General features: G+C 39.8%; 1 protein-coding gene across 1 annotated transcript in view; it reads right to left on the bottom strand.

Moving 5' to 3' along the window:
* LOC136877702 (synaptogenesis protein syg-1-like) overlaps positions 1 to 26127 on the bottom strand; it is a 1066513-nt gene that overhangs the window by 767690 nt on the left and 272696 nt on the right. The window contains exon 4 of the mRNA XM_068228708.1: positions 17382 to 17492. Within this exon, the coding sequence (XP_068084809.1) occupies positions 17382 to 17492 (111 nt within the window). The remainder of the gene's footprint in view (positions 1 to 17381; positions 17493 to 26127) is intronic.

Genomic DNA, 26127 nt, shown 5'->3' with positions numbered 1-26127 from the left:
GGACCTATGACGAAACGCTGGTTGATAGAGCAAACGCCTGAAAAGCCTTACATTCTTCTGTATTACCAAACTTTGTTTCATTCTCTGTAAGTGAGTACACTAACTTTTCCGCATTCTACCTTCTCCTTCAAAAGTAATTAGGTAACTATACACCAGTACTTAATGAGGGAACGAAATAAATATCACGGCAGAAACAATATGAGGATGAGAATTAAACACTTCTTAAAGTTCCATAATGAATTCCAAACCGGTTTCATAAAATGTGACCAGGATTCTCATAAAACTTCTGGCTTCATCAAAAGCTTACGACGTATGTAAACATCAAGTAATATATGAGCTTCATATGGGACGTCTAGAATATGTCAGCGCTATAAAAAGTTGCAAAGAAGAAATTAAAACGTAGTAGGCATATTTGATCCAGTGCCAATTGCAGTAATTCTCAGAATGAATAAACGAATCATAGAATTACTTGAGGGCATGTCAACAGGTTAATAGCCGTGCGCGTAGAGTCGCGCGGCTGTGAGCTTGCATCCGGGAGATAGTAGGTTCGAATCCCACTATCGGCAGCCCTGAAAATGGTTTTCCGTGGTTTCCCATTTTCACACCAGGCAAATGCTGGGGCTGTACCTTAATTAAGGCCACGGCCGCTTCCTTCCAACTCCTAGGCCTTTCCTATCCCATCGTCGCCATAAGACCTATCTGTGTCGGTGCGACGTAAAGCCCCTAGAAAAAAAAAGAAAACAGGTTAATACTTCACTGAAAGATATTACAAATTGTGAGTGTGAAATGAGATGCATAAGGCGAGACGGTACGCCCTATACTGACAACGTTGAATTAAGCAAATCATTCCCCGTTTTCTCTGAAACTATGAATAGATTTCTCTCAAATATCACGGTTAATTAAATGTTTATGCAACTAACTGATCCTGAATGGCTGTGGTATTGTCATTCATAAGACATTCATATATTAATTTTGTGCGTTCCAAATATTTTGTGAAAAGAATGAATAAATATTCTTATTACAGCAGAATTGCGGATGCAATCACCATGAATGAGAAACCTTAGCTGCAATAGAGCGGCGTTTACAAACTGTGAAATTTCCATTCGAGTTTCTATGATATTTTCTGAGAAAACAGAACAATTGTTTTAGAATTTATAGTTTTGAGAAAAAGTGACAGCGTTTTACAATATGAGATTTTAGAAAAATCTTACAGATCTTTCCCTAGGGAGTGGTTAGATGAAGTCTGTACAATAATCATCGTCCTCATTATCCTTGGGTTCATTTTCCCGTTTCCTTTTCTTGCTTTCTGACTCCTTAGACATTTGCAGAGCAGATAAATCTTACTTGGCTATACGGAAGCTCTCAAGTTCTCTTAGAATAGTTACAGTATTCTGTCCAAATGATATACCTAGCTGATCAAAACTTTTAGTCTAGCAACGTTTCCATTGTTCCGCGTAATCAAAGCATCTACAACTCCTAGCTGTGAAATTCTGTAACCAACAAATGCAGTTTAAGGGATGCGGGTCCACATAATATTGCTGAAGGCACTTCCTCCGTAGGTCAGGGTGGGCAAGGTCTCTGTAAATTGGTTAGATTTCGACTATTGAAACATGCAGTAGCAGGTTGACCAACATATGAGCCACACATTTCTCTACAAAATAAAAGAAATACTAACCTTGTAACTATAGAAGTGTCGGAGAAACACAGTAAGATTTTTACGACAATTGGCAAAATATTATTACAGAGCGACAGATGTAATAAAAATTAAAAAATATTTTAAAATGCAGTTATAGTTGGAGGAGAGTAATATATGATACATATACATGTTCAGAAAAGAACATAGTATCTAATGAAGCAAAAACTAAAAATAGATTTTCTGAAAATTTTCATCCTACCACCTTACCTAAAAAAGAAAAAAAACACCACTTTATGAAGCGAAATCATTTAAATCTCTTTGAAAATTAAAGTTGGAAGCACTAATAAAATAATTTGAAAAGCTACAAATATAGGCCAATCCTTCATTAGCCATTTACGTAAACGTTACTTTTTGAAAGCGAAAATTTGGGAAATTGAAACAAAAAAGAAATTAACTCGTGTTCTCATATTCAGGCAGATATTTACATAAACAAATCCAAAGAACGCGAGCTGCGGGTGGATATACCTTTTCAACCATTTTACAGCCCTCCAGCCGTTCTTAAATAATTGACAGTACTGGGAATCGGACCCAGACCTGTGAGGAAAGCAGAGAAGAAACAGAAAGGAGATGGCGAGATAAAAAATTATACAAGGGGAAATATTTAGACTTCCTAACTTCTATGGAATAGTAAAATATAATGCATCTAATGACATGACTGGGTTAGTTCAAACAGGAATTGGTATTCCTTAAAGAATTGTCTTTGATGGTTCTTACGGAAGCTAGGCTTGAGAAACATGTCCATATCCCTGTATTTTCCTACGAAAGGAAGCACTGTATACTATGCAAGTAAATATTCAAAATTCTGCGTTGGGAGAAATTAAAGAATTCCGTGCGCAGCTTGCCAAGCACGCGTTGTGAGAGGAACACTTTCTGCATCATAAAACTTCCTATGATGTAACCATGTCCCAAAATACTTTATTTCCAGGTACAGTTATTAAAGGATTGGTGCTGAAGTTTCTAGTTTGAATAAATCAAAATAGTTTCCAAATTTAAGTGGAATTCAAGACTCTGTTGTACTTGCTGTCAGAAACACAATGAATGAAAAAAGATGGTTAAAATCGTAATATATTTTGTTGTATGCCTGCAGCCCGATGATATAACAGTAACTGAATTAATTAAATTTTGACGCACATCTGTCACGAACATCGCAGTAAAACACAAAGGCAATATAACCCCTGTAAGTCCAGTTTCAGGTATATTCACCACCCGCATGAAACCACATTACATGATATTCTGTATCTATAACCTCGGAAAGGACTTTGTTTGTCAGAATATATTTGAATAACTAAGACCATACTGTAGTTTAGAACAGTATCCAGTGATCGCAACGAAACGTCCAAAGCAATAACGGATGACGCACCACCAAGACAAACTTTAACAAACTCACGGGAGTGGAACTTAAAAAATATGGCAGCTCGTTAGCCTTCTATGCAGGAAACTGCGCGTAAAAATTCTCTGCTTTTGGAAATAACATGTTATTTCCCTCAACTGGAATACTGTTTTGAATAGACTCCAGGAAGTTTATTTCTCCGGCAACAACGGCAGATTTTAACAACAAAATATTGCGCAGCAAATTGGAAGATAATTTAACAACATTCATCTCTTTCTAATTTACGGGTGGTGAAAGCTTGATTCTCTTTCCCTCTCTAACCCCCCTCTCTCTCTCTCTCTTCCACTGTGTTTTACACAATAACAGCACAATCGATAATTGCTGCAAATGAATAATTGATAGAGCCATGACTAAAGAAAAAATGAGATCTTCCTGCAGCTGCCGCTCCCAGTTGTACTTCATCAATAAGTCATTAGCATACACTATTACCACACAGTTTAGCGGACGTCCATTATGTACGATACTTAGGAGCCTAGAGTTTGTTTACCTACAAAAAGTAATTAACGTTAATTTTTCAGTCTGTCGAACACTAATTATAACACCATAACACACCTGTAAAAACACACTATTAAGCAAAGAGTGACATATTTCGTTCTTAAAATAACGTCATCAGCGTGAATCAAATCACACTAATTTTAATTGATGAGAATTGTTTAGAAATGTAGAAATATTTATGCTTATATTCTGTTTATACCGCGCAATACTTGTTATAACTAAAAGTAAGTTCTCCCTCCTTACTAGTTCAACAAAGAGTGCGAGGTGGTTCAATGGTCTGTCATTGCCACGTGAGACCAGCTGGCTAGCTCGTGGGCAACTTCCCGCTAAGTCATATTCCGTTGATGTCACCTGCAACTTTGAATTGTACTTTTGGCTTTATTATATTCTGCTGAGACCCACAGACACCGAAGAGTGCGTGTATGTAACGTAACATGTAGTTAGGAACTTTCGAGATACAGATCCTCAGTTCTTCCAAGTTGATGAAATCTTCTGAAATCTCCTGAGCTATCTGTCATTTTTCTTCTAGGATCAGAGGTTCCTCGAAAGGATGTCCTTCAAGAAGAATTACGCATGAGCTCTTATATAAAGTGCATAACTCCAGGTGTACATTTGTTGTTGTGTGTGAGTGTTAAGGCAGTACAATGTGAATGTAAGTTCACACAGTGTAGATGGAGGAGTGACTGTTCATCGTTCGTAGTTGTTGGAAAGTAGAGTCGATAAAATCATGTTAACATCAATTTCTGGGAAAGTTTCGAGGCCGACGTCCATCTAGCAAGTCCACCAGTTTGGCGTTGTTGAAGAAACTGGAAACCAAGGGAACTTTGTTGGACGGCCATGCATGAGGTCGTCTAAACATGCAGAAGAATTTCAGGCAGTGACAGCGGAAATAGAATTTCACAATATTATGTATCGATTTCAATCCTGTCTGGACTCAAGAAGTGGCCACTTCCAGCACATGGTACGATGTCGTCATATTACTTACAAAATGAAGTGATTCCTCTTCAAATTTCGTTGCAATATATTCACGGGTATTTGAATAATTGGGGGAATGCCGGAATGGCAGATTTTGTTTCAGATAGCTAGCCTTCAGCTTTTTAGCCTTCTTGGATTTGCTACAGTCGAATTATGCCAAATCAATTGGATACCATACGTTGAAACTGGGACGGCTTTGAGATTAAATAGTGGCATAGCAGTGTCTATATAGAGAGGTTCTTGAGCTCTGGGATCCTATAAGTTACATGGATTTTGTTGCCGCCCCAGTTTTTCGTCGTTAAGCTCAGTGTTAGTTGGCCTGACAGAAAACCACGCTGATAATGATAAGAAAGAAGATAAAAAATAAAGTTGGAACTAAAGTACAGGTTGTCTCACGCTGAAACAGCCTCTCAATTCTCATTTAATTCACAGCTGATGAGATTTCAACTGCATTAAAATAAATGTAAGCCAGAGAAAGCAACTGGCCTAGACGGAACTTATGTAGAATTTCTAAAGCACTTTGGCCCACGTACAATTGAATTGCTTTTCATATTTTGCAGCAACATATTAAGAGACTGCTGACTCCCTTATGTACTCAAAAGTGGCAAAATAGCAGCAATACTGAAGCTAGGTAAAAGTGGACAGAGTGCAGAAGATTTTAGACCAATCACTGAGCGTATGTTACAAACTGCTGGAGAAAATCCTGTACAACAGAATCTCACTAAAGATCTTACAGCACATACCAATAGAACAAGCTGGCTTTAGAACAAACCGCATCTGTTTCGGCCATGTGATGGCTCTTATAACCCACGTTGATAAAGGATTTTAAGAACGGAAGAAGACCGTTGCTGTGTTCGTGGATCTGACATCAGCTTGTGATACTGTTTGGCGTAAGGCACTGATCCTAAAATTCCTGAAGATAATTCTCTGCACACTATAAGTAGGTCTTAATGACTAAACAATGGATTACCGCAGGGCTCAGTCCTTACGCCGTTGCTCTTCAACTTATTCATAGCAGACATACTCTCCACAAATGCTAGAAAATGTATATAAGTCGACGACATTGCTATAACCGTACATTCCGGTGATTTTAGAACAGCTGAAGTTACCCTTATAGATGATCTTCTCAAGTTCTTCACTACTTGGCGATTGGAACCAAAAATATCCAAAACTGAGGTCATCTGCCTTCACTTGAACAATAAGCAAGAAACGTACACCCATCAAATACAATCCTAAGTATTTAAACGATGGTAAAATTTCGAGTTATTCACAGCCACAACTGAACATATCACTTGTGCACAGATTTCTCCCATTCTGAATTTCATCACCTTTGTCTTAGCATTGGCAATTCTTAGCGAATTACTTTCAGCTCATCTCTGAAGGTTACTAAATTCTAACTGGACGATGATTGGGACTCAATAAAAATAAAGCCATGTAATCTGCTCACATTATAAGAATTACCTCTGTAACCTGGAGTACTTTTATGTCTGCCGTCATCATGATGAAGAGTAGAGTGCTCCTTGGATTCCCTTCCAGAACTTATCTTGTCATTGTAACATTTTTATGCGTTTAGGATGTTAGAACCTTGACAAGTAACTTATTTTATCTATGTTGCAGTTGATTTTGGTAGAGAGAAAAAGCACGGAATTTTACTAAGAATGATCTGGAGAAGTTAGGACGTTGTATTTGAAAAGAGGCCTGTGTATATCAAAATATTCAAGATTGGTCTACGAGATGGCAAGAGAACCCTTTTTATAGAAGACTTGAGATACAAGATGTCGCTTCCATCTACAGCTCAAAGCAGCGCATGGCTGCAGGAGCTACGGAAAAAGAAGAAAGAAATATCTAGAGATTTCTACACCAGAAAAGCTCTGGCATACGATGACTGGATATGCGCGAATTACGATCTACGACACACAGTTACGTACATGTTTCACAATACATTAATTTATTGCTTAGCTGCTTGTTGTTTAAAGGGCCTAATATCGAAGGTCATCGGCCCTACATTAATTTCACCATAGGGTATGTATACATAAGGAATTTCACGAACCGACGTAAGACTTCAAATATGAATGCTGTGAGAAACCATCACTCCTTAGCGTGAGCAAAGAGGACTATTTTTATTAATAAACTGTGCAATGAATAGTATTACCGTAATTACATGTTTTATACTATAATGGCAATTGGCTGCAATAAAGATTATTATTAAAAAATCCAGAATTATATTAACTAATCTTACAGTGTTCGACCGTAACGTTGCAGCTGGTAGCTGTGCTCAAGAGAAGTAGATTACGATGGTATTGTCATGGCATGGGGAAACATCTAGAATAGATGACAGAAGTGCAAGAAGTAAATCATAAAGGAAATATGCTACCTAGAAGACCTAAGATAAGATGGCTACCATATATTAAATCGGAAGTCTACACACACAAAAGATGTTTGGTCAAGTAGGGAACACTGGGCGAAGGTGGTTTGTGAGAGTACAGAGCGACTGAAGTTGGAAATGCCTCTGAAACAAGCAAGCAAAATAAATAAATACGGGATTGAGTGCATAATTAAGTACATTAGTGAGTGAGTGTGAAAATGGGAAACCACAGAAAAATATCTCCAGGGCTGCCGACAGTTGGGTTCAAATATTTTGACCAATAATCATATTAACAAACTGATGCGGAAATATTTTGCAATATTATCCTTTTCATACAGCACATTACCTGCTCCTACCAAGAGATAAACAATGTGCCAGAAATTAACAGTTAAGAAGACTGGAAAACAATGGGTTGGCGATCACAGTATTCTTAGCTGAGTCTGAAATTGCTTTCACTTACTTCTGACAGTTCCCTCACTTTAATCTATCCTATCCGACCTCTCTTAGTCCATTCTTGTTCCCTTCCGGCGCCGACAGTATTAGGTTCGTGAGGCCTAGGGAAATCTTTCATTTTAACACCCTTCGTGGTCCTTAACTTCCTTTTGACGACAGCTTCATTTTTCGGAGGATAGAAGCTCTTTCTGTCTCCTCGCTGATTTGTGTTGCTTCCTCCTGAAACAATAATGACCAACACAATTTGACCATCTCGATAATTAGAATGTTTTCGGGTGTATCTACCTCCAAAGGCTGGTGGGGAGCAGTAGAGGTACTCAAATGCAGATCGCGGCGCTACAGTAGAATTTAATCAAAAGACTGGAAGTGAAGAAAACTGGAGTTTATATTCGTTTGCATTTCTCCAAAGTAAATCTCTACTAGAGCTGAGAATGGCTTGAAAAATAATTACGATGTTCCTGTGATCGTCATATTCCTCAAATAAAGGCATAATGTCGTAAGAACTCGCTACGAAGTTTTATCTCGTTACATATCCGATCGCGTAGAGAGATGGGGCAAGGGTTGGACATACAGTGAACAGGGAAGCTCACATAGCATTACAACACTGTGCAAAATCAAGCATTACACTTGTTGAAGAATGTAAATATATTACGCTTTTTTATAAATAACAGAAATTTTACTTTTCTTAGTAGAAATTCTGCTATTCCCACCCAGTAAACTATAAATCGTATCTTGCACACTACAATCGCGTATATTTGCACACAATATGTTTAATGTGTCAGTTTTCCTTGAATGTGCAAGTATAGAAAAGGAAAACATTTATATTAAGATCGGAAGCCTCCGCGATTCATTCGGCTGCGCGCCGAATCCCGGTCACTCCATGTGAGATTTGTGCTGGACAAAATGAAGGAGGAACAGGCTTTTCTCCGGGTACTCCGTTTTTCCCTGTCTTTATTTCCAGCAACACTCTCCAATATAATTTCATTTGATCTGTCGATCATTAATCAATGTCCCAGAGGAGTGCCACAGGCTTCGGAAGCCGACACAGTTCCTATCCTCGCCGCTTCGTTCATTCTATTCCTGATCCGGTCGAAACTGGAAACAGGCTCTGGATTTTCATATGAAGATCGAGTGCAGTAAAAATCAAACCCCAATATTTTTAAAACGTCAGATTTTCTTGCGTTTATAATGTATTTTTAAAAATACAGTACTCGAATCAGTGTTTCGTTGAATGGTGCAACGATAGGTTCGTATTCGCAATCGAATGTTACTGCTCCTGTGTCGTACCGAATGTGTTCGCTCTCCCGCTCGAATGTGATGTACGCTTGTACGTAAGCTGCTCGCGTTTCAGTCAAGCGAGCCCGGTCGGACTGAGCTAGCCTCACTGGGCGCCCTGCTAAGCACCTCTAGCCTATATGAAGCGTCAGAACGTGGATCAGAACAAAGATTTAAGGAGTACCCGTATCTCGCGAGTCTCCAGGAAGTTGGGAAAAATGGATGGAGGTCAATAATCTACAGTCCGACCCACGAGCTCCTGGATAAGGGTGACGGAAGATGATGAAGAAGAAGAAAACACCGACCTTTACCTCACCGTCACATTCATCATCCCCTTATAGTGGTAAATGTAATAGTAAGTTTTCAGTATATTGCGTGTTTATCTCGTAACAGCGATGTGTATCACTCATGATATCCCATTCCACATTCTCGTGGCTCACCAACGGATCATTCGTTTCACGCCTCTTGTAACTGTCCGCTTCGCAGCAACATGAAATATACAAAAGATCAGCGTACTAAAAAACAAATGCCATCAATTCAAGAAATATACATAATTATCTAATAACAATGTTGGCAATAAAGACAAATATTGAAGGGTTTCTGTTCGCAGAATCAGTTGTTGTCGTTTGTGTTGACAGAGAAATGTTTCCCATGTTTCACCACATATGATTAGTGAAGCCGACATAATTACCTGTTTATTGCCATTAATTAATAATTGGTTTTCACCTTAACATTGCTTTGACAATCAGAAACATTTACTGATCATTTATATGTTTATGATATAGACACTGATTTATGGGCGAAAAAGTATTTATCCTTCTTCTTTTTCTGGAAGTAAATCAAGCGTTTAGTTTCACGACACTGTACATCTCGTGCTCATACCCACGGTCCATCCAGTTTAACGTGTAATTCGAACCACAGTGAGGTCATAGTTTATTTCTAAGACCTCAAGTGCATTGCCCAGGACTCGAATCACGGCTGATTACGTAAGAAGCTAGTAGTGTTTTCAGTCGACTATCAAGTCCTTCTCTTCTGACCCTAATGCCCATTATCAATCAATCATAAGCAATCAGTTATCAATGATCTACATTTAGGGCGGTCGCCCACGTGGCAGATTCCCTTTCAATTGTTTATCTCATATTTACATTTATTTACTTTTCGTCTACTTAGCTTTTCCTTAAATAATTTCAACGAACTTGCAAGTGTATCGAACATTTCCCTTCATAATTTATTCCAACTTTTTCCAATTTATTTCAACAACTCTTGTCCCTTTCAAATGTTATTCCAGACGTCACGATCGTAAATATTCTTTTTTCGGTTCCTTATAATCATCAGTTTCAGATTTTCCTCTGCTGAGTAAAGCCACCATCGTCTAGGGCTTTCAACATGCCATTTACTTTCTTCTTAAAGAGTGTCTACTTTCTGCATGAATCTTGATCCTGCATCCTATGATAAGTCGGAATCTCCTCAGTATTCCTTATTCTTCATTCTTCTCTTTCAGCTTTATCATTCCCACACTGAGTGGGGTCGGTGGTGTGGATTATCTTCCTCCAATTATTGTTCCATCATTCTTTACCGTGTCACATCCTCGTTCTTACCTTCTAATCGTTTCTCCTCCCACCAGACAGAGCCAACTCCGTGATCCTCCTTCCGACATCATCTCATCTTGGCCGAACCACCTCAGCATTGCTTCCCTACTACTCCGCTTATTTCGTCCTTCTCCTACTCCTCCTCCTCCTCCTCAATCCTCTACCCTTTACGGGGCATGGCGCCGTTCATGTCTTTACTGTCCTTATGTTCCTTCTCCGAGTCTGGCGGTCTGCCGCTATAAAGGTAGCTATGTGGAAGGAATTTCCCCATCAGATTGGATGCCTCCCTCGCGGTCTCTTAACAATAACCTTCCCGTCCTCCAGATGATTCAGTGTACCTATTCTTCAGGTGATGTGTCCGCAGGTACGCCTGGCTGATCCACTCGAGAAGTCTAGTCTGGGTGCCAAGTTTTTTCCAGCACGTACGTACTGGTTCGGAGTTCAGTCCAAAAAATTCGGAGAATACGTTGATGAACCCACATCCAACAGCTCTCAATTTTCCTCTTATCCGCTTACTTCACCCACACCTAATGTCTTCCTCATTGTCTCATTCATTACTCTACCTGTCCACGTAAATATCTCAGGATTTCCATCTCTGCAAAACATATCTCTACCAGCAGCCCTTTAGTGACAGGGCAACATTCCGCTCTACAGTAAATATGAGTGCAGGTCTCACAAGTAATTTTTTGTATTTTTCCCTCAAGTTAGCTGAAAGCCTCAGTTTTTCATTCATTGTTATAGTGTTCTCCATACACTCTTCGTCGCCCTTCCTCAGTCACCACTTTAAGTAAATGCTGCCGTTTGCCTTTCCTTTTTATTTCTTACAATTGGCATTACGTCACACCGACACAGATAGGTTTTATGGTGACGTTGGGACAGGAAAGGGCTAGGAGTGGGAAAGAAGTAGCCGTGGCCTTGATTAAGGTACAGTCCCAGCATTTTACCTGGTGTGAAAATTGAAAATCATGGAATACCATTTTCAGGGCTGCCAACATTGGGGATCACACCCACTATCTCCTGAATACTGGATACTGGCCGCACTTAAGTGACTACAGCTATCGAGCTCGGTGATACCTTCCCCGATGCCAGCCCTGTGTGGAGGGATGTATTCACTATTGTGTGTTTCTGGTGTGGTTGGTAGTAGGATTTGTTCTATGTAAATGAAGATGCGTATAAGACAAACATGAAGAACTGACCAGACAAAGTTAATACGGCTGACCCCGCCGGGAATCGAACCCTGGGCGCTCAGAGCTGCAGATCACTACGCTGACCATTCACCCAAGAAGCTGCACAGTATTATCCATGCACTAATCTCTTTAATTTTTCCACATGTATATTTCTTAGAATTCTCGTTTCAAAAGCATATATGTAAATGCTGTTTTACGTTTTCAAAGGGGCCAGCTATCCCGCCATACGTTAGTACAGTGGTTTCCAAAGTGTAGTACGGGTACCACTAGCGGTACGCGAGGTCGTCTCAAGGGGTACGTAAATTTATCATTTTCAGTGAGCAGTTCAGAAAAGAGTTGCGCCTGCTCACTTCCAATACAATCTTATTTTGATTTAGTGCTTTTGTCTACCACTACACAGAGTCCTCTTTCCGAACTATTTATTCTAAAATGTGTGTCAGCTTGTACCTCCTATTGACTATGTATTTAAAATGTCTACCTGTGCTACATTGTTCTTTTTATTTTTTCATCCGAATTACACTGATTCACTTCAGTCTTTTCAGTAGCAATATATATGTATATAAATAAAACCGTAAGACCGTGTGTCTGTACATTGATTATTTTGGCGAAATTTCCGTACTGTTACCCGTTTCAGGTGTAGTAATGACCATCTGATTAAATTTTAGCTTTGTTGTCTGTTTGTCTGAGTTCTTATAACTTAAAAACTACTGGATATATTTCTAACCAACTTGATATTTAGAATCTACCCGCCCTTGGGTAGGTTTTAGACCCAATATTATTTCTTAATTCATAAATTTACTTGGGGTTTATCCGAAATCGGAACCATGATTTGCAGTCCCACAAAATATGCACCTTCAAAATTAATATGAATCTACCATCCTTAATGGAAATTAATTTCTAAAACTTTTTTCTCATTTGCATCATTTCAATAGGAGGATTAATAAGGGATATATAATTAACGGACGGTTTTTCAGCACAAGTCCCACGGCCTTAATTCAAAAGCGGGTGCATGTGAAGCGTATTTCTTATAACTTGGAAACCACTGAAGATATTTCAACCAAACTTTATATTTAGCATCAACTTGTCCAACGGTAGGTTTTAATGTCCATACCATTTTAAATTCCCGGAAGTTGATAGGGACCCGAAACTGATTTTACTATCCCACAATATATACAAGACCAATCTGACTGGAAAGTGACCAACCTTGATGGGAATCCATGTCTAAAAGTTTTTCCTCATGTGCATTTTTTAGACAGGAGGATTAATAAGGGAGATATAATGAACGGTCGGTTTTGCAGGCTAAGTCCAGCGGACACAGCCCAGAAGGTTTTGTACTTTTAGCAGATTTCTTATCTGTCTATATAAATAAAATCGTAACGACCGTGTGTCTGTACATGGAATATTTTGGGGGCAATAATGACCATATGCATGATTTTTAGCTTTATTTCCTTAAACTTCTAATTTTACCCCCTCCCCAAAAACCATGGTTGCGGCACAATCTGCCGGACGAGCTAGAAAGTTGAAATGTGGTAAAATTATTCGTTCCAGCTTGTAACAGACGGAAAACTTCCAAGAGCTTTAATTTTTACATTTATATCCCCGAAGAATATCGAAATATGGAGGAAGTTTCAGTGACGGTGCAGACCTTCGTTTCGAGGTATTTTGTGGCTAAACGGTAAGTCCTATCACAAAAAGGGTGGCACAATTTCACTTCAATTTGGAGTGATTTACAACTATGGTCTTATGACTGTTTAGCGTGTCTCTATCCCTTACTCGTTAGATATGTCTCTATTTCTCAACAGTAAGTAAATTTTGAACTTTTTACACTCATAATCCATACTTTGAATCACTTATAAAAAAATAGCATCATAAAATTTTACACGAAAATTGGCCCACCCAGTAGCCATATGTGAGTCAAATGCTATGTTTGTAGCTATAACGTAATTATGCGAAAAATAATGCACTGTGAGACAAAACCCCCCCAAATTTCACCTAATTCGACGTTTCTAACTCGATCTGACCCATTAATAGATGAGCTATGAGAAAATATCATACGATAAGCCAATTAGACCGTTAAATAGGCCTCTTCTGGTACATACGTTTGTCGATATGATGTACCGTTTATCAGCTCTTAATCTGTAAATAAATGTCTGCAATACTTTAAACATGGATATACTTTCGTATGTAGATCTATATATTCAATTATGTCGATTTGTAGCGATCGAGAAAAGGAGTGTGTGCTATTGTAATCAGTACTCCCCATATCGATTTTGCTTGGCAGTAGGAATGAGGCCCTTCCCCAACTTCTATGTACTGGCATTAGTAAAGAGGGCCTACCATTGTAATGAACATTACCCTTCTCGATTTGACTTGCAGAAGGCAAGGGAGCAGGCAGTTTGGTTCAAAACTCCCCCACCCGATTGTGTTTGGTTGTAGGCATTAAGCATAGTGGCCTGCTATTTTAATGGAAACTCACCAACTCGGTATGACTGGCAGTAAGCTGGCTAGCAGTAGGGAAAGATACCTGTCATTATAGTGATAACAACACAACTCAATTTTGACTGGCGGAGGGAAGTTGCCTGCCATCATAATAAAAAATCTGTCTGGAAGTAGGAAAGGGGGCCTGCCATTGTAACGAAAACTTCCCAGATCGATTGTGACAGCGCATTAGGCAATGGGGTCTGCCAATATAATGTAAACTTCTCCACTCGATTGTGAATGGCAGTAGGCAAGTGAGCCTGCCGTTATCATCACAACTGCGTAACTCAAACTTTACATTGGAAATAACGTACAGCGACCTCCCCATGCTGTTTCTCGGATAACGCTAAGAGACATGCAATTTAAGGAAAACCTTATTCACTGCATGTACAGTAATTTATTTCGATATCCATATAGAATGCAGAATACCGTAGTGAAGCACGGGTACATTTGCTAGCAGAACAATGATAATTGTCGCATTATTAATTATGCTCGTTGCTGGGCAATGGAAACTTTGTAATTGCACTCACGAGAAAACCACATTTCTCCATCTGTCTGACGAAGGCTTCTCGCGTTGCCTGAAAGGGAACAGAAGACTCCAATGGTGGAATAAATGGGCAATCATTCACCGATGAGAATGCCAGGAACAGTTCTCTGGCCATTGCTGATAGCTCGGTTTTAAGCTTCTTACGTAAACTTTACTCCGAAGGAATTACGAAGTTTCACTTGCCCATCGACGATATATACAGTAGGCCTACATTATTGTTATTATCGAGAATAGGATGGTGTAGCGCTTAGCTGCTTGCCTGTCATTACGGACCCCGTAGTTTGATTCGTGCTGTTGCTGGGGTGGGATGTTGAAAATCTCGTGGCGTCAGGAAGGGCAAGTGAACTTAAATCTCCGGCCACCACTCTTTAATACCTCAGTGACCGACCTCGATAGCTGCAGTCGCTTAAGTGCGGCCAGTATCCAGTATTCGGGAGATAGTATGTTCGAACCCCACTGTCGGCAGCCCTGAAAATGGTTTTCCGTGGTTTCCCATTTTCACACCAGGCAAATGCTGGGGCTGTGCCTTAATTAAGACCACGGCCGCTTCCTTCCCACTCCTAGCCCTTTCCTGTCCCATCGTCACCGTAAGACCTATCTGTGTCGGTGCGACGTAAAACAACTAGCAAAAACAAAAAATAAAAAAAAAATACCTCAGTGCGTGCGTGCAGGGACCCTGAGCAAGAAGGATAATCTGCAGATGATGATGATGATGATGATGATGCTGAAGATGATGATGATGATTATTATAGTCAATATTGACATGATATAGGCCTAGGCTTCTGGGCTTACGCCGTGTGAAGAAAATAAGGTAAAATTCTTAACATTTCGCAGAGCAATAAGCCCAAAAGCCTATATCGTGACTATCAGTACGGGCCATGAAAGCAACAGTGGCAATATAGTTAATATTATTTAGCATCCAGCAACAACCATTTGTTATTTCTGGTATAATCGCAATATGCTCATAGTTCGCGTGTACAGAGGTAAAACAATTGGATTTTGGGGGTACGCCAACCAAAAGTTTTGAATACCACTGCGATAGAACATATCTTATTAAGGATTTATACAGCATACATTTCGTCTACCGTCGTAGATATCGTGATTTCAGACCTTAAATGGAAGTTCTTTTAAAATCCATTCTTTTTAGTGTTTTACCTAATTAGGGGTTTGAATACAAGCTCACTGTTACGTGATTTCTAGTCAACCATAATACTTTGTGTTTTGGACTGGAGGTAAATCTATATGCACTTTCTGATATCAAGTGAATATTTTTGAGGGAAATATCCAGCTACGATCGACTGAAATTCAAACCTCAGCGGAAAGCCAGTAATTGAACCACTTCATCTCTCCATGAGACAACTGAAGTCTAACTTATCATTCACCTTTTTATAGGGAAGGTCAACAAAAACACGGGACAACTTTGCGACATCAATATGAACTATTCTCAAACCAATTACATTGGGGATGGTGGTGGTGATTACTGTTTTAAGAGGAAGTACAACTAGGCTACCATGCTCTATATAACATTAATCAGAGAGAAAACATGGAAGGGATACGACACTTCGAAAAATGAAGGTATCTGCCAAAGAAAGACAAGGGCTACGAAGGACATAAAAATGAACGACTCCCTAGACCTCGAGTGTACTAACACCGTCGGGGTCAGAAAAGAACAAGAGTTGACCAAGGGAGGTCGGATAGGATAGACGAAAGTGAGGAGCCTGGCCCAAGTAAGACGAAGCAATGCCAGGACTCATCTAAGGGCCTCGTGGTCGCCAACACATGCTCCAAAGTTTAGAGCCCTGGGGCCCCTTTTAGTCACCTCTTACGACGGGCAGGGGATACCGTGTGTGTAATTATACCGCCCCCACCCACAGGTGATTACATTGGGGATAAGATCAAATAATGTGTGGAGCCTATTCGTAAAATTATAAAATAAGATTAATTTTTACCGTACTTTAAAGAGCATTCCAGTCGAAGACGAATAAAAGAATACTAGAGGACCCGTGATGCTCCGTAGCATTCGTTATAAATAGCTCAGATAACTCGTTTTGATATGCCTGTCGCAGCCATATTGCTTTGCCTGCACTTTTCAATTGCTTTATGAATATTAAAAAGGGCCGTTACGTTATTCTGCAGTTCGCAGTCAGAATTAATCCATTTTGACGTCATTGTGCCGTCTCTTTGGTAAAAATATATCCATATAATCGCTTTCTTTATCCTGCAGTTATTGATTTAAAGCTTGGTATTGTGTCGTATATTACAATGGTACTTTTAATCGCAGTTCTTCTATATAGAACGGTTGTCTTGTGAGCTCCTACATTAGTCTCGAAGATGCGTTTGTTTAAGATACATGGCCTTCACACTTTCTCGTGTAGCTAGGTTATCTTTCGATAAGTGCTCCCAGATAATGTTTAAGACATTTCATGATGGGGTCTGTTTGTACGTAGACTTTTTTCTCTTAGCGGCTTGTATGTTATTAGGAACGCTCTTCCATCTGTTGAATATATTTGGAAGCTGGGAAGGATTAGAGAATCAGAGTATTTAGCAGGGAATAATATCCCTCCGTCATCAGAGGAAGTGTATACTCTCTGGCTTGAAAGTAATCAAACTTGGCTGCATGCAATGACATTAATTAAGCTGAAAATCACATCAAAGTGTTAGTCGCTTAGCAACTGCTAAGTACAGAATGTTTTGCGGGTTAGGGTAAGCCTTCGCCTGCAATTTTTGGAGTGATAATTGAATGATTTTATTTTATGATTACTCAAAGTAGCCCGAACTTAGAGACCTATCAATGTCTCGTGATTCACCGGCAGGTAATTCCGGAGAGAATAAAACACAAATTAAGCAAGTCGTTCCAGTAGAACGGACGGACCGATTTGCCATATCTTTTTATAGTAGACTCTTGTAATATATAGATGATGTCGTACTTACCACCCGAGACGATGCATGTCAGGATCATATCACCACCTTCCTCGTAAGGTCCGGCAAAGGAGGGCACCTCTTTACCACGTGCGTCGAAAATATTGGGCTTCTGAGGAGGTACTGCAACAAAAAACATGACCTCTATTAGGAATGAGGCTCGTGTGCAGTGTTTATCAGTACTTATATTGGTAGTACGGGGAGTATATTTTAAGACATCATAGTGGAGTACCGAGACACATAGGAGCGCAGAGAAGCGGTGACAAAGCGCAGCGCCCACAATGGCAAGCGGTTGTAGTCGTCTTAAGGAAGCGGCATTATCACACTTATAGAAACTAAACGAAACTATACTCACAAGCTATATACATCACCAGTACAATAAATAAATAAATAAATAAATAAATAAATAAATAAATAAATAAATAAATAAATAAATAAATAAATAAATAAATAAATAAATAAATAAATAAATAAATAAATAAATAAATAAATAAATAAATAAATAAAAAATGAAAATCCACAGTCTGTTTCCAGTCATTCGAACGGGTCAGGGATGGAATGAATGAACCCCCATCTAGCGGCGAGGATAGGAAGTATGCCGGCTGCCGAAGCCTGTCGCACTCCTCTGGGGCAATGATAAATGACTAACAGATGATATTCAAGAGTGTTGCTGGAATGAAAGATGACACAAAAAACCGGAGTACTCGGAGAAAAACCTGTCCCGCCTCCGCTTTGTCCAGCGCAATCTCAGATGGAGTGACGGGGATTTGAACCACGGTGTCCAGCGGTGAGAGGCCGGCATGCTGCCACCTGAGCCACGGAGGCTCTAAATAAATAAATAAATAAATAAATAAATAAAAGAAAGAAAGAATTACGCTAGTAAATGAAACTGAAGTCATCACTCAATGAGTCTGGAAAAAATTTAATTGTATTATTATTATTATTATTATTAGTATCAATTTAGGAAGGCTCGGCTTGTGCCGGTAACATAATGGGCTGACTCGGCCTAAGCAAGGAGTCACCCTCTTGATTATGAAACTACAGGTACATATATGTACAAATATTTACAACAGAAATAATTACAACATATACATTTATACAATAAATACAAACAACTTCAAACTTCTTATGTCCCCGTTTTGGGAATCTGTTCTTCAGTATTACTGGAACTGCGGCCTGGAACTTCATGCTGTTTGGCGTGAGTCAGAGGAAAAGTCGTTCCTAGGAACTTTCTCACAATGTGGCAAGTGCTCAGGAGGGTGGCTTTCTGTAATTCTACGTATGTGTGATGATGCAGGTTTAGTGCGACCAGAGAGCTGTGCAGGCATTTTGGAATAACACCGGTACATGATATTACTATTGGAAATGTGGTGACTGACTCTAGTTTCCACAGGCGTTGTATTTCTATTGCCAGTTCTGTGTATTTTGATATCTTTGTGGCTATTGTTGTTTGCAGATTGGAGGTATTTGGACAAGCAATTTCTATAAGGGATGCGGATCTTTTTGATTTATCAATTAGAATAATATCTGGCCTATTGTTTCTGAGCGTGACATCGGTTATGACATCTCGGTCCCATAGTAGTTTATATGAAGAGTTTTCGAGAATGGGTGGAGGTGTATATTTCCAATATGCAGTTGATGACTGAAGAAATCCACATTTTACAGAAAGTTTCAGGTGAATGATTTACCGAACTCGATAGCTGCAGTCGCTTAAGTGCGGCCAGTATCCAGTAATCGGGAGATAGTGGGTTCGAGCCCCACTGTCGGCAGCCCTGAAGATGGTTTTCCGTGGTTTCCCATTTTCACACCAGGCAAATGCCGGGGCTGTACCTTAATTAAGGCCATGGCCGCTTCCTTCCAATTCCTAGACCTTTCCTATCCCATCGTCGCCATGAGACATATCTGTGTCGGTGCGACGTAAAACAAATAGCAAAAAAAAAAAGGTGAATGATTTCTGCTACCTGATCATGTCGGTGCTTATAATCGGTGTTGGCCAAGTGTGGGCAACCAGAGATGACGTGCTGTATGCTCTCTGTAGTTCTGGAACAGCGGCGGCAGTTGTCCGAGACAACTGTTGGATCCTTCATGATAAATCTACGGTAGTTCCGTGTAGCAATTACTTGATCTTGGATGGCCAGAACAAATCCTTCTGTTTCTGGGAAAAGACCGAAGTAGGTCAGCCAAGCGTGGGACGCAGGTTTGTCGATATGAGGCTGATCCAGTTCATGGGGGTATTTCCCGTGAAGAGATTTTTGCTTCCACATGGCCATATTCATCTCTTTTGTAGGTGGGGTAGAAACAGGCATTTCTGGCGACGACAGATTGAGAGGTGTATAGTTTATATCAGCTCTGCAAACAGCATGATGAAGACACGATATATCAGCTCTCGAGTGGAAATATTCTCTTAGACTTGATATCAGATTGCTGTGTAAATTGACAATGGACAAGAAGCCCCTACCACCTTCTGATCTCGGGAGTGTAAGACGTTCGATTGCAGATTTAGGATGGTGCATATGGTACCGGGCGAGTGAAATTGCTGTTTTCGTTTGTAACTGCTGAAGTTCTGTTTGGGTCCATTTTATGATACCAAAGGAGTATGTGAGCAGTGGTACGGCGTACGTATTGACTGCTTTGGTAAGATGTTTAGCTGTCAGTTTTGATGATAGTACCTTGTTGAGACGTGTTATATATTGCTGCGTGACATTTCTCTTGATGTCGGCATGTTTCATATGAGTGCTCTGATGAAAACCGAGGTATTTGTACATTTCTTCTTCCTCCAGCTGTTGTATGGATTCGTCGCTTAAACTCGAAGGTGTCCCTTGTGCTGAGTAGGATCCTCTGATGACAGTTTGGGTTCTGCATTTGTCCAATCCAAACCGCATGCCTATATCTGAAGAAAACGTTTTGGTAATTGAGAAGAGATATTGGAGATGGGGTCTGGTAGAGGCATACAGCTTAATGTCATCCATATAGAGTAGGTGGCTGATTTTGAATAGCTCTTCTCGCTTATTCTTAATGCTAAATCCATACCCACTTGTGTTCAGTAGGTAGGATAGTGAATTTAATGCCATGCAGAACCATAATGGACTCAGTGAGTCCCCTTGTAAGATCCCTCGTCGTATTGGTATGGGTCTTATTGCAACACTGCAGTTTCTTACAGAAACGTGAAGTGAGGTGTTCCAGTCTGCCGTTACCGTCTTCAGGAAGTGAATAATTGAGGGGTCAACTTTATATAGTTCCAGAACATGTATGAGCCAAGTGTGTGGTACTGAATCAAAGACCTTTTGGTAGTCAATGAAGCACATGTATAGGTTTCTGGATTTATGCTGTGCTTGTTCCAGGACCACAGTGTCGATAATCAGTTGCTCCTTGCACCCCTTGGTATTCTTCTTGCAACCCTTTTGCTCCTCGGCAATGATGTGGTTTTCCTCGCAGTGTTTAAGAATTCTGTTGGCTATTATAGATGTAAATATATTATGTAGAGTAGATAGACATGTTATAGGCCGATACTTCGCTGGATTTTGCAGATTTTCATCCTTTGGTTTCAGATATGTGATGCCAGTGCACAGGAAAGCTGGGAATGTTGCCGGGTTGTCTAAAAATTTCTGGAAATGTTGAGTCAGAAGGAAATGAGTACATGTAAATTTCTTGTAGTAATAATTATGTATACGATCAATGCCTGAGGCCTTCCAGTTCTTCAGTTTCTTGATGCTCTGTTGTATTTTTCCTATATCAACAGCCTTGGTTGCCATATGCTTCACTTCATTAGTTCTATCTTTCAGTTCACTGATCCAATGGGCTTCCGCATTTTTTCTTCGCTGGGCGTATTTCCATCTTGTGCTGCATCTTGTGTTCTCTCGTTCAGATTGTTATAGAACTGTTTCTCATTTCTTTTGAACATTGCGTTCTGTGATTTTCTCTCTGTGGTGTTTTGGTATCTTTTGAGGCGCTTGGATAATGCGGCCAACTTTTGCTTCATGGTTTCGAGGGTTTCTTGTAGTACTGTGCTTCCAGGTTCCTCCAGACTCTGCCTTGAACTGATTTTCAGATTTCGAATTATTATTATTATTATTATTATTATTATTATTATTATTATTATTATTATTATTATTATTATTATTATTATTATTATTATTATTATTATTATTATTATTATTGCATTACGTACTGATAAACGTGAAATGCTAGTTTCCTGAGCTACTCTTCTAAGCGACTTATGTGGACTGACTTGAAGTCTTGCATGTATATCTTCTAACCTCTCCTGTGTGAGAGCTGTTCTACTTCGCAGTTTCCTCTTATCAGTTACAGAACCACTATTTTGCCACTTGTAAACGAGTTGATCCACGTAACTTTCTTGATGGTACTGCATTTTATTATTGTTTATTATTTTACTTTATTGGCTTTAGGTACCACACTAAACAGCCAGCTAGAAATACATTAGAATACAAAATATATACAGAAAATTAGAATACATAGACACACATGAATCTTCCATAATATTGTACTGAAATTACGTTCTGAGAACTTACAGAATGCTCCGGTGTAGTAATACGTCAAACATTATAGTCTTAAAGTAAACCGGTGTCTTTTATGAATAAGGCGATTGCATTATACACCTCTGGTTGCTAGGATGATAAACTGCACTGTATGTTGTATTTTGAAGCTCAACGAAAGTAAAGTTGTTATGAATTGTTTCTGCTGTACATTATAAAGATGACACGAGAAGAAAATATGGTTGAGGTCAGCGATTGCTTGACGGGCACAAGAATAGTAAGGCGAGTTTAGGACTCCTATCCGGTAGAAATGATTTGCAAAACATCCGTGACTAAACCTCACGCGAATAAGAGAAGTTACGCATCGGCGACAAGCATTCCATTATGAATCGCTTCATACAGAAAGGGCCTAAGTCCGAAACAGCACTCTTTCGGGATAATATAAGAATAATATTTTGTAATAATATATCGCCCGAATCGCATTTAAAACAACTGCAGTAGATAGGCTAGAGCTCAATTAGGGATTGCGTAAGAACATGTCGATGTTGAGCTACGTCAATTTCCTTTTAGAGGCTGTAAAAGTCACTGGACTGATGCCCCTCCTGCACAAATCACAAAACAAAGTAAACAAAAGTGAAATTATTACCAAAATGTCAACGTTAACACAATCGCGAATTTTAAAATGTTAATCAGAAGCAATAAATGCGTTTCAGAGTTGAGGTTATATTATTGTAAGCTCTCAACTTTTCTGAGTCTGTGGACTGAGGCCCCCTCTGCGAAAATCACTTGTAGATAGGAGCACCTTGGTTTTATGGGGAAGAGGCCAATCTGTGACGGAGGGCTTTATTACCTTGAATTGTGTTGGTCGACGTCTCGTTTACTGACTACCATGAAGTCAAACTGAAGCCTTTTTAAAATGAATACATGCATTTAGGATTGTTCAGAACGCCGACGTAAAAATGTCATTTTCGTAAAATGTGGACCGAGGCCCTTTCTGCATGAAGCGATTTATTTGTAAAACCAAGGCGAGTGAGGAGGGTAAAATTATACTGCAGCGTATTGCTTTCCCCGTTGCCTTCTCTAACATTCCATTCTTCTTCAATTTGTGCTCGGGAACGCTGCTTGATAGGTCGCACATAGTCTCGAATTGACACTGGTGAATCTAGACGTTCGCCCAACTGCGTTGCTGCTCTATGCGAGTCGGTCAACATATTCGTTGTGTAGGATACATTCCTGGCAACGTATCCATAGAAAGTGCACCTCAATATTGAGACCTGTAAGTTATTGAACTCTCTGAATGATCTCGATTTGATGAACCGTTAGTTTGTATGTAGTAGATGACTGTAGAGTCTTCACGACACCGACAGAGTCAGTAATTATAAGAACTGCTGAAGGTTTAACACTTAAACTGTATGCTAGAGCTTCGAAAATAGTGACAGCTCCTGCTGGAAAAATAGTCCAGTCATTCAGTTGCGGGACAGTTGCAGGCGGTGAGGGTGTTTTAGAGCTACCAGTGACGATCTGAAGAGCATTGGACCACTGGCTTTGAGCATATTCTACAAAGTAAGACTGAACTCTGGTTAGAGGGAGTAAGTCTGTTCAAAGAAGATGTATTGGAATGGAAAACAATAAGTTGATAGTACTATAGTACATAGGAAACTGTCTACAGAATTTTCGATGCCAACTTTTAACTGGTTTCTTTTTCTTTTTTTTGTGTGCAAATAACACGCGATCAAAATTATTTCCTGAGTGGTTGTGTACTTAACCATCGCGATAATTACCTTACAACACACTTTAAAACTCCAACCATTAGTAGTGAAATGAGCGACAGTGCCAAGCATCTGCTGTCTGAGCTGTCAACACTTCTTATCATGCCAAGCTTGACGCAAGCCATATGGCACTCGCTCGGAGATTCCCCTGGCCTGTGAGCAGAAGTGTGTAGTCTTAAATTATCTCTGTATATTCCAAAGTGGTCGGAAAGGTAGGAATGATTGTGAAGAGAGAGCCATTCTTCCCCTTAAAAGATAAGTATATCTTTACGAAATCACTGCATTGGGGACAATTGTAGGAGCCTATCTATCTACCCATGTGAGTAGGAGTGGTAGAATAACACCCACGGTATGTCCTGCCTGTCATAAAATACGACTAAAAGGAGCCTCAGGGGCTTTAACTTGGGGGCGTGCGTTGGCGACAACGGGGCTCTTGCCTGAGTCCTGGCATTGCTTCCACTTAGTTTTGCCAGGCTCCTGACTTTAATATATCCTATCCGACCTCCTTTGGAGAACTATTCTTTTCTTCCGACCCCGATTGTATTAGGTTTGTGAATGCTAGAGAGTCAATTTTCAAGCCCATCGTGGCCCTTGTGTTTCTTTGGCCAAAACCTTCATTTTTTTAGTGTTGGAAACCTTCCATTTTCCCCTTAGTTATTGTTAATAGAGGATGGTTGTCCAGTTGTACTTTCTCCTAAAATAATAATCACCACAATCATCTATCTATCTACTGTATTTATCTATCTATCTATGTATCCTATGGCTTTTAGAGCCACGAGTATCCGAGGACATGTTCGGTTCACCTGGTGCAGATCTTTATATTGACGCCCTGGGACGACTTGCACGTGATGTAGGATGATGATGATGACATAGCCTACTTCTGTCGATAAGAGTGAATCAAATCCTACTGCCTGGTTCAAAGCGTCACTTACGTAATACAATACAGATTTCCATATGAACCTGAACTACTTAATGAGTCATAACATTTGAATCAATAATAGGACACATGTGCAACTTTGGGAGATGATAATTAATAATTGGGAGATTACATACATACATACATACATACATACATACATACATACATACATACATACATACATACATACATACATACATACATACATACATACATACATACATACATACATACATACATACATACATACATACATACATACATACATACATAATATAAAGTTCGGGGATCCAGAGGGGAACACATTTTTGAGATTATTCTGTCAGCAAAGAAACTACTTACAATACTTTGTAGGACGATTCCTCACAGAAAATCTCGGAAGTGCCCTCCACCAGCATCCATGCACAACTGTACTCGTTTCACGATAATCTGCGACGTTCTGCGAAGTGTATCATCGCCAATGTTCCTTATTTCGTGTCTATTGGCCTCGTGGAGTTCATCAATTGTCTGAGGTTTATTCTTGTACACTATGCTCTGAGGATATCCCCATAAAATGTCTGGCGGGGTTACGTCAGGTGATTTGGGGGGGGGGGGAATCACACATTTTAGGAAATTATTCAGTCATCAGAGAAATTGGCTACAAGTTGCATGGAAACGTTAGACGTATCACACGTTATCCCATCTTGTTGCAGTTCCACATCATCCAACTGCTCCACGAATGTACTGACGATGCCCGTATAAACTGCAGTGTCTACATTCGTATCAAAGAAAATGGGGCCAACAATCCTGGAAGCTGACACCGTGCACCACACGCCAACATTTCCATCATGCCGTGGTGTTTCGTGGATCATATCTGCTGTTTTGTGTGTTGATGTAACCTGAGAGATGAAGCCATGCCTCATCTGTAAACCAAGTTACGGAGAGGATGTCTGGACGTTGAATAATAAACCCCTAAAATCATCGACAGTAACACACTCATTTCTCAAGATCTCCTTCTTTCAATGCTTGCATCATATGCACTCTGTATGGTCTCAATCCCGATTTCTTCGCCGCTCTCTGACATATGACTAAAGCCCGGATTTTTATGCAGTGACAGGTTAGATTGCAAACTAATTTGGTTAGCAGGGAGTGTCGGCCACCCGCTCCTCGATAATATAGCAAGAGTAACATAAATTACATGGGTTCTGATGGGCCGTACCCCTACTGCTTATGCAAACCTGATAGCTTAATTGTTGTGAAGGTAGACTATACATGCTACTCGCTTGAGTAAATTTGCATCCTAACCTATTAATGCCTAAAAATCCGGGCTCTACATATGACGTGTGAAATGCCTGTTTCCTGGCTCAATGGACGCAACAATTTCTTGGGAGATTTCTCTAATCATCTTCGAGCATTATCAACAGTGTCTGCGCTCACTGATGGTCTATATTTACCAATGTCACTGTTTAGTACATCAATGGTCTCTAGCTTCGTTACAGTCGACAAAATTTTGCCTTTGTTGGAACAAAATCGCGCACATAATTCTCTTCGGAATACCGGATGTGTTGTAACCAGTGATTATGTCTTACACGCTCTCG

This window comes from Anabrus simplex, chromosome 7, assembly GCF_040414725.1.
Source record: "Anabrus simplex isolate iqAnaSimp1 chromosome 7, ASM4041472v1, whole genome shotgun sequence".
NCBI lineage: Eukaryota > Metazoa > Arthropoda > Insecta > Orthoptera > Tettigoniidae > Anabrus > Anabrus simplex.
This window is presented reverse-complemented; position numbering and strand designations above follow the sequence as displayed.